Genomic DNA, 16,482 nt, shown 5'->3' with positions numbered 1-16,482 from the left:
TATTGAAAAGGCAAAATCGTAAAGGATCCAAGTTTGAAAACTCCAAAATTAATCTCCAACAAACTGAACCCAACCAGAGAAAAGGCAGAAACGTATAAATGATTAAAATACAATAAACTACCAAACCAAAACCGTCCAGATTCCAAAGTCAAAACGCTCCAAACCCAGCAAGAAAAAGGCAAACAAAACCCCAAAAACCTTTCCGAGAAACACAAAAACCCAAGAAAGAAACCCCACAAGGGTGGGCCAGCGACTGGGCCCACTTCACAGTCTAAGAGGGCCGAGGGGAGCCGCCTCCTTCCCAAACGGACCCGTGTGTGAGCGCACCCCTTCCCCGCCCCCTCTCGTGCTCCCATGGAGGCCACCCCGATCTCCGTGAAGCCGCCGTCGCCGCCGCCGGCGGCGCCACCCCCAGCGGCTCTGGAGCCCAGGGACTTGCCGACGCATGCCGGGGCGGCGACGGAGGTGGAGCCGAGCAGCATGAACCAGCTCGCAGTTGCAGTCACTCCGGACCCCAAGCGGTGAGGATTCGGCGGCCCCGGACCTGGGGGGCTTTGATTTCTCGACTTGCGCGTATCGTGGGGATTTCCTGTTGCCTGATTTAAGGGGTTTTGTGTTCGAGCAGGCAGAAGGTGGAGGAAACCGCGGATGGGAACGGGTGCAAGCATTGCGCCTGTAAGAAGTCCAGATGCTTGAAGCTGTAAGAAACCCACTGTTTCCTCGGTTTGTTTCGATTTTCTTGGCCAGTCTGAGAGTGGAGTCGATTTTTTCCTATCGTGGTTCAAATTCTTAGCCGTTTAATTTAGGGGAGAGCGGGGAACGAAATGCTGGGTACTATGCGATCTGCATCCATTTTGGCAACAGAGAAAGCGGATTATTGCGGGATGATGCTAGTTTAGTATCTTATAATCATTGGTTTTAAGTTGGGAAATTTTTACAGCTTCTTGTCTAGTTCTCTGGTCCAGTTCTTTCAACAGGTTGCATCTTGCTTGTGTAGGCAATGCAAATTTCAGGTATCTGTGAAATGTGAGTTTTAGCAGTGTTCTCAAAGTCAAATACAAAATCCCATGCTGAAAAACATTTTTAGCATCTGTTTGCGCTGTTGCGCATTAGTGTTTGATAACTTTGTACTACTTTGAACCATGGAGCTCAAGATAGCACTACATATACCTATGGGATCAACTTACAAATGCTACTGTGGAAGTCATTATTGTCCTCTTAAGGTGCAGTCAGTATCTTCTTGTTTTACTGCTCTATTGCAACAAACTATGTCGATTGAAATGCTGCTATGCTAAAATGACGGAAAATTAGGTGTTTGGTTGATGCCCAAATCAAGCTTCCAAAATTTGCCACTCACTTGGATGGTTGCCAGAATTTGGCAAGCTCACACCTATGTGTCATATCCTATCCCAATATCCCATACATTTCTGTCTCTTGAGGGGCGGCGGCTTGTTTTGGGTGAGCCAGAGGGAGATGATTTAGGGTTTGTCTTCTTCTGGCCAGTTAGGGCTACTTATAGGCCAGCCATGTGGAATGCATCAAATGTAAAGTGGAATCCTGGCTGTTATGTAGAGCTATGGTAATATTAGTAGTCAATATCTAAAGAACTTAGAGGTCGATCTGCACTTCCATTTCGCAGCTAGATTTCCTAATTTGTCGCCATGTAACATGTATTCATTTTTTTTCATGCAATGTTAGCCATTATTTACTATTGTTATTTCCATCAGCTGACTGTTGCCTAGATGGGCTCCTAGGTGTCCCCATGACGTGTGTTCACCATGACTTGCTGGATCACTGTGATAAATGTAATAGGAGTGTAAGAATGATTTGTTAATTTCAATCAGATATTGTCATCATTTGCATTTGCAGCTATTGCCCATGTTTTGCTGGAGGTGGTTATTGTTCTGAAAAGTGTGGATGCCAACCATGTTTCAACAAAGATGCATACGCAGAAACAGTTCAGACTACGCGCAAGGTGTTGCTTTCAAGACAGAAGCGTATGTCACTGAAAATTAATAGGAGATCTGAGGCAAATGCTGAAGCCATGGTTGTCATCCTAACCCACTTAGATGATGTCAAAACTGTTTAAATTTCTATTTGATTTAATTATAATTCTTTGTTCTGCCTCTATAGGAAGATGCTCACCATTCATCTTCTTCAACTCCACCAAAGCGAGGTTGCAACTGCAAGAAATCAAGTTGCCTAAAGAAATACTGTGATTGCTATCAGGTTTCATCTTTAGCTCAAATTCTTTCCTTAATCTTTAGGTGCGACATGATTACCGTACTCATTGTTATGAACAGGACGGGACTGGTTGCTCCTTGTTTTGCCGCTGTGACGATTGCCAGAATCCTTTTGGGAAAAATGGTACATACAAAATACTTTCAGACTATTCTAATTATTCAAATAATCCTTTATCAGTATGTGCCCCTAATATGACAGTAATGCTATTATTTTTTACTAGCTAATGATTGTTTCCCTACTGCAGAAGGCATAATGGCTGAAGATAGTAAGCGCTATCTATACACCGGTGCAGACTTGGATCACAGTGAGGGTGAACATGAGTTTGTGGTGGAGCGTTCACCTCGTCTACAATCACCAATCTCAAAGGAGTCTTCTTTCCACCAAACCCCACCTCATCTCAGAGCATCAAGCCGAGAAGCACATGTGTTCCCACAGGCTGTGTCGCATTGGCAGGCACTGCCCCGGTCATGGCATTGTTCCAACAAGAGGAACAACAATGACCGGGCGATGGACGACTCTGCAAACTACAAGAATTCAAACAATGACTGGCAGCTCCCGAAGCACGAAGACAGCTACAGCATATCAAAATGCGTCCAGATCCTAAACGGTATGGTGGAGCTGTCGCAGGTGGAGAAATCGGTCGCCCCCGACGTCTTCCTGCTGCCGGGCAACCGGGAGATATTCATCTCACTCGGTGGCGATGTGCGGGCCCTGTGGCTGAAGCGCAAGATCCAGCACCTGACTTAGCGTATGGTATGGTTCATCATCGTTCTGAGCAGAGATTGGAGGGACCATTGAATTATCCTTTAGATTATGCATGCCCATCTGGTCGTGGGCGTGCGCAGGATTCTAGGCTTTTCCCCCCGTCCCTGTATACTGAGTGTATTTTCGGATTTCCATTATGTATGCCTTTGTAGAGATAGCCGCTTCGCACCTGGTAAACCGTTTCATAATAAAATGAGATCATGCGCCTACAAGTTGTTTACTGCTATGGATGCCTTGTATGTAGGGTGGTAACGGATCGTATCGAGGACGGTAACGGATCATGCTTTCTTCATAATTTAACTTGCCGAATTATATTTTTAGCTTAAAATTATACAAGATTAGAATTCGGTCTGGCTCTTAGATTATCTAGGCTAAACTTTGAGACCCTTTACACCAGGTTTTCAACGACCCATTTCTCTTGCGCGCGTAATGGTCTCCAGTGTTGTGCTGCTAGAGAGACTCGTGGAGACTGGTCGGGCAGGACGGTCTACATCAAGTTGGGCACTATCAGAAATCCAGAAGCAAATGGGATACCGGGGCGTAGCCCGTATCCGTTGGAAGTTGGGTTGCAGTGAGTAGCTTCTGCTCTTGGATCGGATCAGTTTGTCACGGTACACTTTCCATGGGCCATCACTCGGACGAACACAATAGGGGAGGAGGCTACGGTTCAGAACGTTCATGGACCACTCGGGAGTCAGACCCGACGTACTAGTTGAAGATTTTCTGCTCGAGAAGGAACTGAACAGGCTCCCAGTGCCAGTGGCGTTTATATGCGATTGTGGTGGACCGTGGGATGAAAGACGGCAAGTCTTACTCTGCAGAATATACATAACCTGAGCTTTGACCAAGCTCATCCATTCATCAAAATTCTATTGGTTTGAAATACCTGGAAACCGGGGGGCCAAGCTGGTTCCAGTACTGAAAAATGAAAATTGAGTTATACAAGCTTTTTGGTTGTGGCATGCCACATATAGTACAAGCATCCCAACACGGTATTCAGCCCCAAAGAAACACTTCTAAATAGGCACATATCGCTTGTTTCTCCAGAGGGCAGCATGTCACCTGGTTTGCAGATTCACCAATCCTCCAGGTCTTCTAACCACTGCACCAATCCTCCAGGCCTTCTAACCACTGCGATTATTGAATGAGTTTGGAGCACAAGCAGCGCAACTAATCAAGACCTATATGAAGAGAAGTCTTCCAAATAATATACCTAGCTATGGCGCTTCAAAGCTGAGATCACAGATCAGGTAAATAACCCATGTCCGTAACAAAATTTAGCAGCTGAGTGTTTTCTGATAAGCAACCTGCAGGCAGTGGAGATTACGAAACAAATTTCAGCAATAATCTCTAAGCAACAACAGTTACATGTAAATACTGAAATAAAGAGTGTAGAAACATACTGAAGTAGAAGTTTTCAGAAGCTCCCTGATAGCCATTGTAGCATAACATGATGCTGGTAAAGTAAACGCTAATTTTATGGCCAATTTTCTTGGTGCTGTATCTGGGCTGCCAGTAGGCTTATTTTCTAGGGAGCCGCTCCCATTAGTTGGCATGGAGGTATCTGAAGCCTTCTCCAACTTATCCTGTGACTGATCGCTAGTTACAAGCTCATTTGCTTCTTTAGGCGTTCTGGACAGAACATCCAAATCAGTTTCTGCTAAAGATGAACTCTCGTCTGTGTAAGTCACGAGCTCCCTGCAGTCATATTAGAGAATTTCAGTATGACCAAGCAAAATTCCTTGCGAAAGAAACAAATTAAAACCAAGCAAACCCATGGAAGAACCAAAAAGTAATAATGTCTATTGAGCACTGTAAAAAGATGGTGAATATATACCACTGAAAATCAATAGGGTGCTGGAACACTCGACGGTAACCTCCTTTCATGCTTGTAATTGAGAACTCCCTAACAAATGGCGGTTGCATTAAAAAGGAATAGCAATTAGGATCTAAGGTTGCAGATCAAAACAAGCACACCAGGCTAATAAACTCACTTGACACCGTGAGCATTCTCCGTCAAGCTAATACCATCCTGCGACAAAAAGAAGAAGCAAAATTCAATATATTTCCATTCGTTGTCATGAACTTCACTGAAAAACTTGTCATCTCAATCATATATATTTCCTAAGAAAAAAACCATTATGCAAGCGTCTAATGCTCACAGAAAAGTTCTGAGTTGAGACCAGTATCAGCTTACCATCAATTCAAACCAACAAGTTAAATTGCTAATGCAGTAAGTTCCACATTTTAACAAATTTTGTTACATGTGTTCATTATTAAAATAAGTGAAATTGACGCAGGTTTGACGTGATAATCACCAAGTTAAGGTAGCAAGGACTTTATACAGAAAAAGAGGGTGGGGGGGGGGGGGGGGGGGGTTACTCAACTGCTTATTCGACAGCTAAGCTAGTCCAAACATTGGTATGTAACTTTGTAAAAAGCATGAAATGCTCATACAAAATATTAAGCACTGCACAATTTTCACTAAAAAGGAAGGAACATCTAAATAAACTATTGAAGGTACTAAAAACACACTAAAGAATAGTGTTTACCTTTTTGGCCATTTCATGGTATATCTCAGCAACTGCATTCCCGGGAAATATTGCTTGTGAACTGCATACTAATACAATAAGCATAAACAAAAATTGGAAGTACAAGTACAATGGAAATGGTAATTACCCAGGCAAAGGAAGGACAACATCATCAAATGTGTACATCCCCTTCAACAAATCTCCAGAATCAACTATCTAGAAAAGAAACAAAGTTGGACCATCAGGATCTTTAGAAAGGATTATTATTTGTGTGTGTGTGTGTTTGTAAGTGTGACATGTATGTCCCACATCCATAGCAAACCTTAACAGACTGGATGGTTTCCTCTGGTTGTGCTTCAGAACATAGATCAATCTCAGATGAATTTGTATGCCCATCATCAGTTTCTGTAATATCTACAGAAGTAGATTCTTCAGGAAGGCTTTCTTTGTTATAAACCAAGTCACCTTCTACAACCTGTGAAATGCCTGTACCATTAATAGTTAGAATATGAAAAAGGATGAAAATAGTTTGGTAGGAAAAGTTATAGCCATAAAAAGGCATAAGATAACCATCTCAAGCAATAATCTACACTAGTTCAAAATTACATAATGATTTTATTAAAATTAGTAGCAAGAAGGATGAAGTAGACTGACCATACTTTTCCACTCTCATGCTGGCAGCATGATTCCACAGGTAACTTTGGTAACTATGTACATACCTACATAGAATATTCCAAAGAAAAATTAAGAATATTATGAAAGAAAACATGGCTATCATTCAACAGAACTCGGTAGAATACCAACTACAGACTTAGTTAATGTACATCATAGTCGGAGATTATTAAGATAACAGAGTATGACATGGTAACTATCGGAGAAAATCTCCAGCCAGGTGGCGGAATGCACCCGCCTAATCCTAGTTTAGGAAGAGTTTAGGGGAGACCTAGGAGCGTTTGATCGATGGGCGGATAAACACAGGAAAGACACAAGGATTAAAGTGGTTCGGGCCGCCGGAGCGTATTACCCTACGTCCACTTTTGAGTTGTATTGCTTGAGAAAGCTTGGGACTTAGCAGTTGGAAGCTGTGTGTGAGACCTGAGAAAAACCTGTGTTCTAACGGGTGCACTCTCCCTTTTATAGACCAAGGGGAGTGCTTACACGGTGTGGGGCCCTGACAGGTGGGCCCGGCAAACATGAGCCTGTTCTACGAGAGATATGGAGATCTTCATCTCCAGCTCCTCTCTGTAGTCCTCTCTATCGGGAAGTTGATGTGCGTATCTACAGCCAGAATATGGCCGTGTGCCGCCTTGCCGGCACAGTGACTGCTGTCAGTGTTACCCAACAGTAGAAGCCGTGCTGCCACTGTTGGGTCAGGTCCCTCTGACAGATGAAGCGGCAGCGCTGACCCTGCCGCGCCGTCGCCTCCGTGCGCACTGTTGCAGCGCACGCCTCAGCACACCTGCAGCAGGCCATCATTACTCACGCGCGCGGCGCCGTGATGTGACTATACGCCGTCTACCCGCGCGCAGAGCACAGTGACGCGCCGCTTTGGTAACAGGCGGGCTTACCGTGGTGTCAGTTGGGCAGACCATGCTTTGACTTGGGCACGCACAGCCCACCCAACCGCATTTAATGCGGTTGTTGGGTTGGCGTCTCTCGGAAGGTCTTCTGCCACGGGCACGTGGCAGGGCCGGCCCTGCAATTGCCTCCATGCGGCACGTGGCGGCGCCGGACCCCTCCCCGGAGGAAATAAGGGGGTCCGGGCCCCCGAGGCCAGTTGGAGAGACAGGCCCATAGGGGTTTGGCTCCCACACGTGGCGGCGCCGGACCCCCTGGGGGGTCCGGGCCTGTGGAGGCCATCCCCGAGTACCTTGTCCTCATGGGCACGTGGGGGGCGCTGGACCTATATGAGCTTAGGGGGGAGGTCCGGAGACCACATTCCCAGCTGTCAGGTCCGGGCCGTACGTCCCATCTCCCAGAGGACGAGGGTGAGGTCACGGATAACCTCGTGTCCACCAGGGTGGACAGACTGTCAGATGACTCCCTGACGGGCTAGGCCCGCGGAGAGGCAGATCTCCTCGTAGTGGACTATTAGGACCTTCTGGTCGTTGAGCAGTTCCTTGACGATGATGGAGGATAGGCGGTCGAGCATGTGGTGGCGCGCGTCCACCACGATGCGCTTGGCGTACACGCCGGAGCCAGACACCATCACGCCCTTACCTGTGAGGCGTCAGCGAGACGCTAAGGGTCTGGACACCCTAGCAGGAGGTACCCCTATCCGTACGTACCGACAGTAACAAAGCAGCAACTTATATCATATAAAGTAAGCAGTGCCAAATGATGCGAGACAAACATTACTACATGTGCAAGATGTGATGCAATGGCTTGAGAATTGTCAGCATTAACAAAGAAATGCATAATACGAATACAGAACTGAACACAAAGGTACAGTTGTTATTAGATGCCAAGAAAAAAATTTAACCACAGGAGTGCGTGAATGACAAGTGCCACAATCATAACGAGGAAAAACAAACCTTCTTTTTCCATGCAAGTTGGGCTAGGTAGCACATTCTTAATGTTCTAAAAGGATGTACCTTAATTTGCTCAATAATATCAAGAAACATGGAATAAAACTAGAATAAAGGATGTAGCATACATCATTCTCAATGTTCTTGGGATACCCTTAAGTGCCTGTAGATAGTTACCAGGGCATTTCTTCAGACACTGAAGCTGGAAACATGCAAATAATGGAACATAAGAAAAGAAACAGTACAAGCTCACACAGCCAAACTATTTCAATTAACACCAGGGCACGTAAAAATAGTATATAAACAAACTTACTATAGCTCTCTCAGCTACAAGGTGTCGAGGGAAGTTCCTCAGTGCCTTGTCAATGTCACCATGTTCCTTGTAATGTTTGCGCAGCTCATTTATGTCATCACGCTGTTTGATTACTAAGTTATGATTAACAAAAGTTGGCAGAACTCAACATACAACTCCTAATTGGTTGCATATAAAATATTGTAGGATATCTCCTTCCCTTGGATCAAGAATCAAGTTTACAGCAGCCTTCCACTCTCCTCTGAGCAAAGCAGCACCAACAAGGTGTGTTGGAACTGAACCACTTCCAAAACGCTAAGCAGATGAAATAAAGAAAAAGAAACTAGATGAGCTTCAGAAATAAAAGGAAAATAGGTTTTGAAACATGAGGGCGTGACAAGAATATACCTGCAAACCATAGTAGTTGATAAATCCATTCTTTCCTAAGCCATCAGCAGCAGCTTTTATTACATCTTTGGATTCTGCAATGACACCCCTGAAAAAAAATACAGTGAAGCATAAGTTCTCCATTTGATCTGTTTCCCTAAAAGAGAAAACAGGTCTGTTGCATGTAGACTGAAGTATCATAGCAGAGAGTACATGCCACAAGTGTACACAACAACATGCAGTATTCTAACAATAGAATGTTACAAACATGATTCTAACTTCTTATGTCACATGGATGTATTCTTAATCTAAGAAGTTATAAGCATTAATGTCAATTGGTGAGCACTTCACCAGGAAAATGTCATTCTGTTACACCAAAAAATTTAACTGTTAGCATAAACAACTAAACAAAAGAAACAGTACCTCAGAGTAATTGTAAATCGATTTCCCATGAGTTGACCAAGAACAAGTCCCTCCTTCACATAACTAAAATGATTGGTTAGTTGCAGAAGTATCAAATTTTGTGACTTATCGGTCATATCTACAAAGAAATAGATGATAATGATGATAATGTACCAGAAGTTTCCAACTTTAATCCCAAATAGCCGATTATTAAGAGCAGCCAATCTGTTGGCTTGCACCTTGAAAACAGTTACCTAATAAAAAAAGGAGAAAATATCCATTGAGATAATAGGCAGACAGGAATGAGAATTACATAGGAAGAATTAGTATATTAGCATGCAGTTCCTGACCAAAGTATCTATCAGCCTCTTGCGCAACTAAAATCACTGAAGTGTTTCTTTTCCACACTTATATGTCATATCTTAGCTAATTTATTAAAAAAACAAAAACAAAAACTCCAGGATTGACTAAAGAAAAATTACTGCGCTGTTATAAACTTGAGGAATACATGCCTGCTGCGAAGTAACAGCACGCTTATCCTTTGTCCCTGCAAACCCAAATGAACGTGGCTGCAAAAAGTGCAGTTAATCTATCAGCAGCAAGAAATGTAAGTGAATCCAGCAATCCAGGACAAATAAAACAAATTCTATAGATTAGCAACCGTGATATACCTGAAGTCCTAACATTTTTCCTATTACTCCTAATGCTTCTTGAGTGTCCTTATTCTCTTTGTAAAGATGAAACCTGAGAAACATCCCATAATGTAACTCCAGTTAAAACACTAGTTAGCAGCCAAAAAATGAACTGAACAACCATACAAGAATGCTGTGTAGCTACATTAGATGCATAGCAAAGTTTGAAAAAAATAGAACATGTCAGGTATGCCATACATGTGAAATGAGCTCATTCCGATACAAACAACAGTTAATATTAGCAAATAGAGTAAACAAACCAAACAGGATGTCATCACCTCAGGAACTTCCCGACATGATCTGACCAATTACTCGACCCTCTACTATCAAATGGCCGGTCATCTCTCCAATCAGAACCACCCATGTTCTTCCGCTTCCTTCCTCTCCCGCCACCACCGCCGCCCCTTCCACCACCAGCTCCTGACCCCAACCGCACCCTGATGCACCTCTGGACACCATCACTGTGTTCCACCGTGTCCGTGACAAAGAACTTGAAGTTCTTCTTAAAAAAGTTATGCACCTCCTACAACCAAACAATACATTTTTCATACCGTCTCGGCGTCTCCACCCAACCCATTGGCGCAAACAATCAGTAACCGGTAAAAGGTGAACTAACCGATCTGTGAGCCTTGTCGGCGTCAGACGAGAGAATGACAGGTGAGACATCACTATCGCCCTCCGCCGCCACCCTCTCGAGGAGCCCCCTCAGCGCCTCGCAGTCCGCGTCGCCGCAGAGCGCGCGGAACGACTCGAGGGCCTGCGAGTGGTCCGCGTCGGCCGAGGGCGCCGCCTTCTCCTCTTTCACATCCACGCACTGCAATTCCACAGTTTCCAGCGAGATTGAGATCGGAGATGCGCAGTTGTGAACTCAAACTTGCAGTGAGGGCCTGATACCTCGGTGGGGAGATCGAGCGAGGTGAGCTGGACGAGGGTGCCGTCGCGGGCGACCTCGTGAACGATGAAGTCGGAGTAGCGATGCTTGAGGACGCCACGGAAGCCGGGGAGGGAGGAGGCGAAGCAGGAAATGCCCGCCTCGGCCTCGGAGAGTGAGCTCGAGCGCGCCATGGGAGGTGGCTGGTGGAGGGTTGCTAGGGTTTTGGGAGGAGGAAGAGGGTTTACCGGTTCGGGAAGGGGGGAAGGGAGAATTTTGCGCCTTGGTCCCTCGTTTCCCCCAATATTTCCAAATTTAAGTCCCACTTTGTCATTCAGTTCATGGAAGTGGCGTGCTTAATTTTGCAGAAGCTCCAAACGCAAATACAACTGAGAACAATTTTCTGTTTCGATGCAAACAGCATGGGTCTGCAAATTAGCATTCCACTTTGAATTTTGTTTTATTGTTTAAAAAGTGAAATAGAGCAACTTTGGAGTACTTTTTTTTGTGCGAGTAAAACTTTAGAGTACTTTGACTAGGAAAAGTTATGAAATTTTAGCATGAGCAACGATTTTCTGCTCCAGCGAAAACATGGGACTACGCTTTAAGTTATTGTTATTATTTTTGCCCGAGTTAATTTTTTTATATAAAAAAACTGACACTACACAATAGTTCCATGTAAGATATCTGTCATATCGACCATTGCAGAAAATCCAATATTGGTTCGCAAAATTAAAAATGCATATCAGGGGTATGGATGTCATCTTTAAATGGACTAACAACACGATCTTAATACAACAAAAATGAATAGCAGAACAGTACGGCGGTCGATTCTCCCAGCTGTCAGGGGGCTCAGCTCCTTCACCGGTTGCCAAAATACAAAGCGTTTGCCACAGCTCAAAACATCTTATTGTCTATCAATGGATCGTTTCTCTGATGGTGCAGAATAAAAGTTAGAAAAGCTTTCGTCGATGAAACACAAGAACACTTCAGAATAAAAAAAACGTCCCTTCCTCTGGTTCCAGTTTGCACACCTTACAGTGCGAGCCTACTTATTTGTGTGCTCGTAATGCTCCAAGGCAAACCTAGCAGGCATCTAGATCCCTGCATGGAGGAGGTTTCGGCTCTCCGTGCAAAGTGGTGTTCCCTCCAGCAGGGCCACAGTTTTTCCGCTCTGGGTGCTGTGTGCCACGCTGCAAAAGAAATTTGATCGTTGAAACAGCGCATTAACCAAAGATAAAAAGAATGTGACGGCTTGATATAGAAATAACTAAACCAGCAAAAAAAGAGAGAGCAGAAGTTAGCTGGTACTTACAGGGGGAGTTTCTCCTCTTCTCAGCATCTCAACAATCTCAATAACTCGTTTTGGAGTGAGGTCCTCCTGAAAAAGAAGCTCAGAGTTATTGCGCAGAAATTCTTTTTTTTTGTCAAGTCCTCTTCAGTTAAGAGAAACATTTTTTGGGTCATATAATGTTCTGTTAGCAATTTTATGCCTTGAGTACTACAGTTGCATGGAAATACAGTCTGAGCACATAATAGAATAATAGGGAAATGAATAATGATAGCAGGAAAGTGACAATACATGCAAATAGACTTACATAATAGTTGTATGTGTAACCCTCTGAAGCTTTCGAGTAGTCAGCCACAGCAATCATGGGAGCATTCACACAGCAACCCTGCAAATGCAAGATAGACATGTCAATAAAAGTTGCATTCTAGTTCTCAAAAATAAAATAAAATAGAAGTGCTTTCTACAAAGGAATCAATCAGAAATAACCGATTTTTTAAAAAAAAATAAACATTCATCAACAACATATTATAGACTACTCCTGCAGTTAAACATTTAAAACACAACTAAAAGGTGCAGCTTGAAGGCATCTGAAATAGAATATCATAAATATGTAGATCACATTACCATGCACTCCATTTCTCCAACAGAAAATAAACCATCACTGGTCACCTCTGCAAAGGCAACAAAAATATCAACAATACTTCAGAGATAGCACTGGAAACTAAGGCTCAGAGAACAATTTTAGTGGTAACCAATCAGAAAGCAGCATGCTTAGTTAACAGAGTAAAGTACTGCGAATAGTAATACAAACCATTTCTTTTAACTCCAAGGTGCTCTAATAATGTGTCTTCAATTTCACGTGAACCACGAATCATGCAAGGTGTAGTTCCACACACTAGAAGGTGGTATTTACCAACCTAAGAATACAAAAAAGGTCAAAAGCATAACACAGGTGCTAGAGGGGGCAACAACAAAAACGAAATAGGAAGTGATGCATCAAGATACCTTGGTCCGATTAAACATAGTGTAAAATGTAGCAACTTCATATACCCTGATTGGCGCAACTTCAACGATTTTAGCAATCTGAAACAAAAGAGACAACAATGTCAGGAATATAGAAAAACAAAGGACGTTAATCTTTCCAACCTCAGGGGCAGCAGGAGAAAGGTAATCAGATAATTACACAGCTTGTCATAACATGCATATGACCTGTGTGGAACAAGTAACATAACCACTTTTAATGCTCCTACCATTCATATGCTATGAGCATAATTAAATATGAATTTTATGAAGCATCAGGTGCATAAAAGGTAGTTGCAGAAGGGGTGTCAACTGCCACTAAGGTAAATATGCTTGTTTTTTTTATTGGTCATTAACCCTATTCTCCAACACTGCACTTAAAATTAAGCCATCTTGTGTTTTGCTAGCATCATTCTTTGTCTGGACTAGCAATGCCAGGATAATATTGTAGTTATCAAATGGCGTTACATGCTATGTTGTCTACTCTACAAGATGTAACTCAGATCTCCCCTGTTTTCAGTAGAGATCAGATTTGAATACTAAAGAAAACTCAGCTAACATTAACCTACTTATAGAAGAAAGAACACACATATTGTAAGTATCCAACCATTAATAACAATAATATGTTGGCAGTAGTTCATTTTATGTTAGAACAAGAGCTATGGTAACTCTTGCTAAGAGAATTGTCGGAATCAAAGATAACTGACACTGCACAAGCCATTAGATAATCCTATCACCAGATATGCACATGCTATTTCTCTGTGCACCTAGACAAAGTTAAATAAGTAAAAATTTCTTAAGAACTGGACATGATGAAGATTATCCTCGGAAGGATTAAAGGAAAAGCAGCTGTAACACGAAACCAGGGTCAATCTGTGTGTCTGCTATACTATTACAACTGAAATGCGACTCTGTAAGCACTTCAGTGAATGAAGGCCTGTAAAAAAGTTCATTGCAGTTCTTTTGGATGGAAAATTAGAAAACATACTGAAGGTAGAAAATAGGCTTTAACATAATACATAGTAGAACTTACAGCATCCATGGCTGCAACTGGCACCCATCCACCATGCTGCTGCTGCGCAAGATCAAGCAGTGGAATTATACCTGATTGCTTGTAATTGCTTGGATAGTGAGACAGTATCTCCTTGACCTGCAATCAATATTAGGTGCATTCACTAAGCGCATCCTCTAGTCCTCAAAAAAAACTAAGTGCATTCTCAGGTCAACAGGGTACAACATTAAGCTGACATTTGCCCATTAGTGAAGTGTCAAATTACAAGGAAATTAACTGTGTCGAATACTGTCCGGGAAATTGTTTAATCTCCGTTCTCAGAGTCAACAATGAGCTCAAACTTCATCATCCAAGAGTGTCAGACAATATAATAGCCACCATATCCTAGGCTCTAAGCATCCAAGCACAGGACTGAACAAAATCTGACATAATCGCCCGACCTAGCCAACTGATCCTAGGGAGTATCGCTAAACGCGAATCAAACAACGACATGGGCAGTCAGGTACCTTCTTCATGTTCGCCGCCGTGAACTCCCATTTCATGTCCGGCTTGTTCTCCGGCGAATCAATGTGCTGCCACAACAACACAAAGCGTCAGCTCAGCTCAACCCTCAACCACCAAACAGATCAGGCAGACACGGGGGGAGCGGATCCGAGGAGTGCTCACGTAGTTAAGAGCCGTGGAGAAGGGCCTGGAGCTGGGGACGGAGCCCCTAGCGGCGGCAGCGTAGGACGAGGCGGCGATCTGGAAGGAGATCAGAAGATTAGTTTTGGGGAAATGGCGGGGGAGGAGAGAAGGGGAAGGCGGAGGGGGGACTAACCGGAGACGGAGCCAGGCGGCGGGCGGCGGCTTCCGACGCGGAGGAGGCGAGGCCGAGGAGGCGGCGGGCCGCGAGGCGGGCGGCCGGCGTCAGCATGGTGGCGTGGCCCGGCGGGGGAGGCGACGGGAGGGGGTGGTGGTGGTGGTCTCGCCGTGTGGCCGCCTTGCGAAGCCTGCGAGGTTGGAGAAGAAGCGACCCGTCTCACTCTGCGCATCGCTAAGAGACGAGCGTTACGGGCTTGATGGGCCAGATCCAGCGCTTCGGTCCAGTTGTTACTTGGGCTTAAATCTATGGGCCGTGTTGTGGAGATTTTATAAGATTCCTTGCTTAACCGTAGTTGTCTTGTCAGCAAATGTAATTAGCTTCGGCCGCGTAACAGCTGAAATTTGAAACAAGGCCCCCCTTTATCATGGTTGCGGGTCCTTAAAAAATAGCTCTGGTTCCGTTTTCTACGGTGGAGCTGAAGCCATTTTGAAAAATATTTAGCAAAATAATTTTTTCTAGCTGCGTAACATAAATAGAAATAATGAAATATTTATAATACCTCTATCTTTTTTAATTTTTGTTTTTCTATATTCGTCCTATTTTTTCTATAATGCCCCTATCTTTTTTATTTTTCTATATTCCTCCTATTTTTTTCTCCCCTCTTTATTTCGCCTTCCTTTTTCTACCTTATCCGGAGCTTCCCCGTCTAGCCATCTCCTCCTCGTATAGACCCCGCGCTGCCCCTCTCCACCACACCTCCCCGCGCCGCTCGCTCCGGGCATAAAACCCGGATCCAATGCCCGAACCCGAGAAAACCCGGACCCAAAACCAAAATACCCATTACCCGATGCCCAAACTCATTTGGCGGGTAGCAGATGCTAAAACCCAATTGAGTTTCGGGTTTGTTCGGGTTTCAAGCTCCGGTACCCGAACTACCCAGTTACCCGATCAAAATTTCAATCCGTAGACCCCACATATCATACTCTTTTATTTTCCGTTTTTCCCCTCCACCCCTTATCTTCTTCCTCGAGCACCCCTGGGCTGCTGGGCACACCCCGGGAGCGCCCGTCGACCGCCACGCACCTCCGCGGCACCCCTGCGCCTGCCGCGGCCAATGCGCCGGCCACCGCCCGCCTCCGCGCCGTCCCTGCGCACGCCCGCCACCGCGCCACCCCGGCCCCTTGAGCCTTCGCGGCGCCTCTGCACCGCCCGCCGCCGCGCCACCCCTGCCCCCTGGAGCCAGCGCCGACCGCCTCCGCCGCGCCCCTGCGCTGCCCGCCGCCGCAGTCAGCAGCCCGCGGCTCTCCCCAATCGATTCCCCAAGTCCTCGCTCCCCTCCCGCTCCCGGTCAGAGGCTCCCTACCTCCCTCACCCTCACCTCACCCCAACCCTAGCCGCCGCACGCCCGCACCTCCCGGAAGGCCGGAACCCTAGCCGCGGCGCACCGGCGCGGCGGCGCCCCAGTGCCGCACGCCAGGGTGCAGGCTGCAGTCCCCTCCAACTCCAAGCAGGCCACGGCGAGCTCCCGCAGGTCGCAGGCCAGAGTGCACAGCGACGGCGAGCTCCCGCAGGTCACAGGCCGCTGATTGCTCCGCCCTGACGGGCGACCTTCCTCCTCCGCTTCCTCGATCCGCTTCCCCCG

The 16,482-nt window shown here is 45.2% G+C and overlaps 3 protein-coding genes across 5 annotated transcripts; 1 reads left to right on the top strand and 2 right to left on the bottom strand.

Moving 5' to 3' along the window:
• The first annotated feature begins 287 nt into the window (after positions 1-287).
• On the top strand, positions 288-3,235 carry LOC112887998 (protein tesmin/TSO1-like CXC 3). Its single transcript, XM_025954310.1, has 6 exons — positions 288-521; positions 626-700; positions 1,870-2,047; positions 2,134-2,229; positions 2,304-2,367; positions 2,489-3,235. Exons 1-6 carry the CDS (start codon positions 355-357, stop codon positions 2,989-2,991), a joined length of 1,083 nt encoding a protein of 360 aa, XP_025810095.1. The 5' UTR covers positions 288-354; the 3' UTR covers positions 2,992-3,235.
• Positions 3,236-3,832: 597 nt separating this feature from the next.
• On the bottom strand, positions 3,833-11,014 carry LOC112887968 (pseudouridylate synthase 7 homolog). Of its 2 annotated transcripts, none has more exons than XM_025954271.1 (20): positions 10,736-11,014; positions 10,458-10,658; positions 10,120-10,364; positions 9,821-9,893; positions 9,662-9,718; positions 9,324-9,403; positions 9,171-9,233; positions 8,769-8,856; positions 8,573-8,675; positions 8,382-8,485; positions 8,197-8,270; positions 6,195-6,259; positions 5,863-6,026; positions 5,689-5,756; positions 5,562-5,622; positions 5,004-5,041; positions 4,847-4,915; positions 4,413-4,707; positions 4,223-4,316; positions 3,833-4,140 (listed from the first exon to the last, which is right to left on the bottom strand). In XM_025954271.1, exons 1-19 carry the CDS (start codon positions 10,904-10,906, stop codon positions 4,287-4,289), a joined length of 2,049 nt encoding a protein of 682 aa, XP_025810056.1. In that variant the 5' UTR covers positions 10,907-11,014; the 3' UTR covers positions 3,833-4,140; positions 4,223-4,286. The 2 variants fall into 2 exon arrangements, with proteins under 2 accessions (XP_025810056.1, XP_025810057.1); XM_025954272.1 differs by having other exon boundaries at positions 10,458-10,655.
• Positions 11,015-11,431: 417 nt separating this feature from the next.
• On the bottom strand, positions 11,432-15,050 carry LOC112887994 (NADH dehydrogenase [ubiquinone] flavoprotein 2, mitochondrial). Of its 2 annotated transcripts, XR_003227675.1 has the most exons (11): positions 14,856-15,050; positions 14,702-14,779; positions 14,542-14,607; positions 14,057-14,173; positions 13,009-13,086; positions 12,815-12,920; positions 12,628-12,674; positions 12,311-12,388; positions 12,028-12,093; positions 11,747-11,905; positions 11,432-11,645 (listed from the first exon to the last, which is right to left on the bottom strand). XR_003227675.1 is itself a non-coding variant. In XM_025954305.1 (10 exons), exons 1-10 carry the CDS (start codon positions 14,949-14,951, stop codon positions 11,798-11,800), a joined length of 840 nt encoding a protein of 279 aa, XP_025810090.1. In that variant the 5' UTR covers positions 14,952-15,049; the 3' UTR covers positions 11,432-11,797. The 2 variants fall into 2 exon arrangements, 1 of the variants encoding a protein (XP_025810090.1); XM_025954305.1 differs by having other exon boundaries at positions 11,432-11,905; positions 14,856-15,049.
• Positions 15,051-16,482: the final 1,432 nt, after the last annotated feature.

The sequence above is a fragment of the Panicum hallii genome, chromosome 3, assembly GCF_002211085.1.
Source record: "Panicum hallii strain FIL2 chromosome 3, PHallii_v3.1, whole genome shotgun sequence".
Taxonomy (NCBI): domain Eukaryota; kingdom Viridiplantae; phylum Streptophyta; class Magnoliopsida; order Poales; family Poaceae; genus Panicum; species Panicum hallii.
The sequence above is the reverse complement of the archived record's forward strand: the minus strand, read 5'-3'. Positions and strand labels throughout refer to the sequence as shown.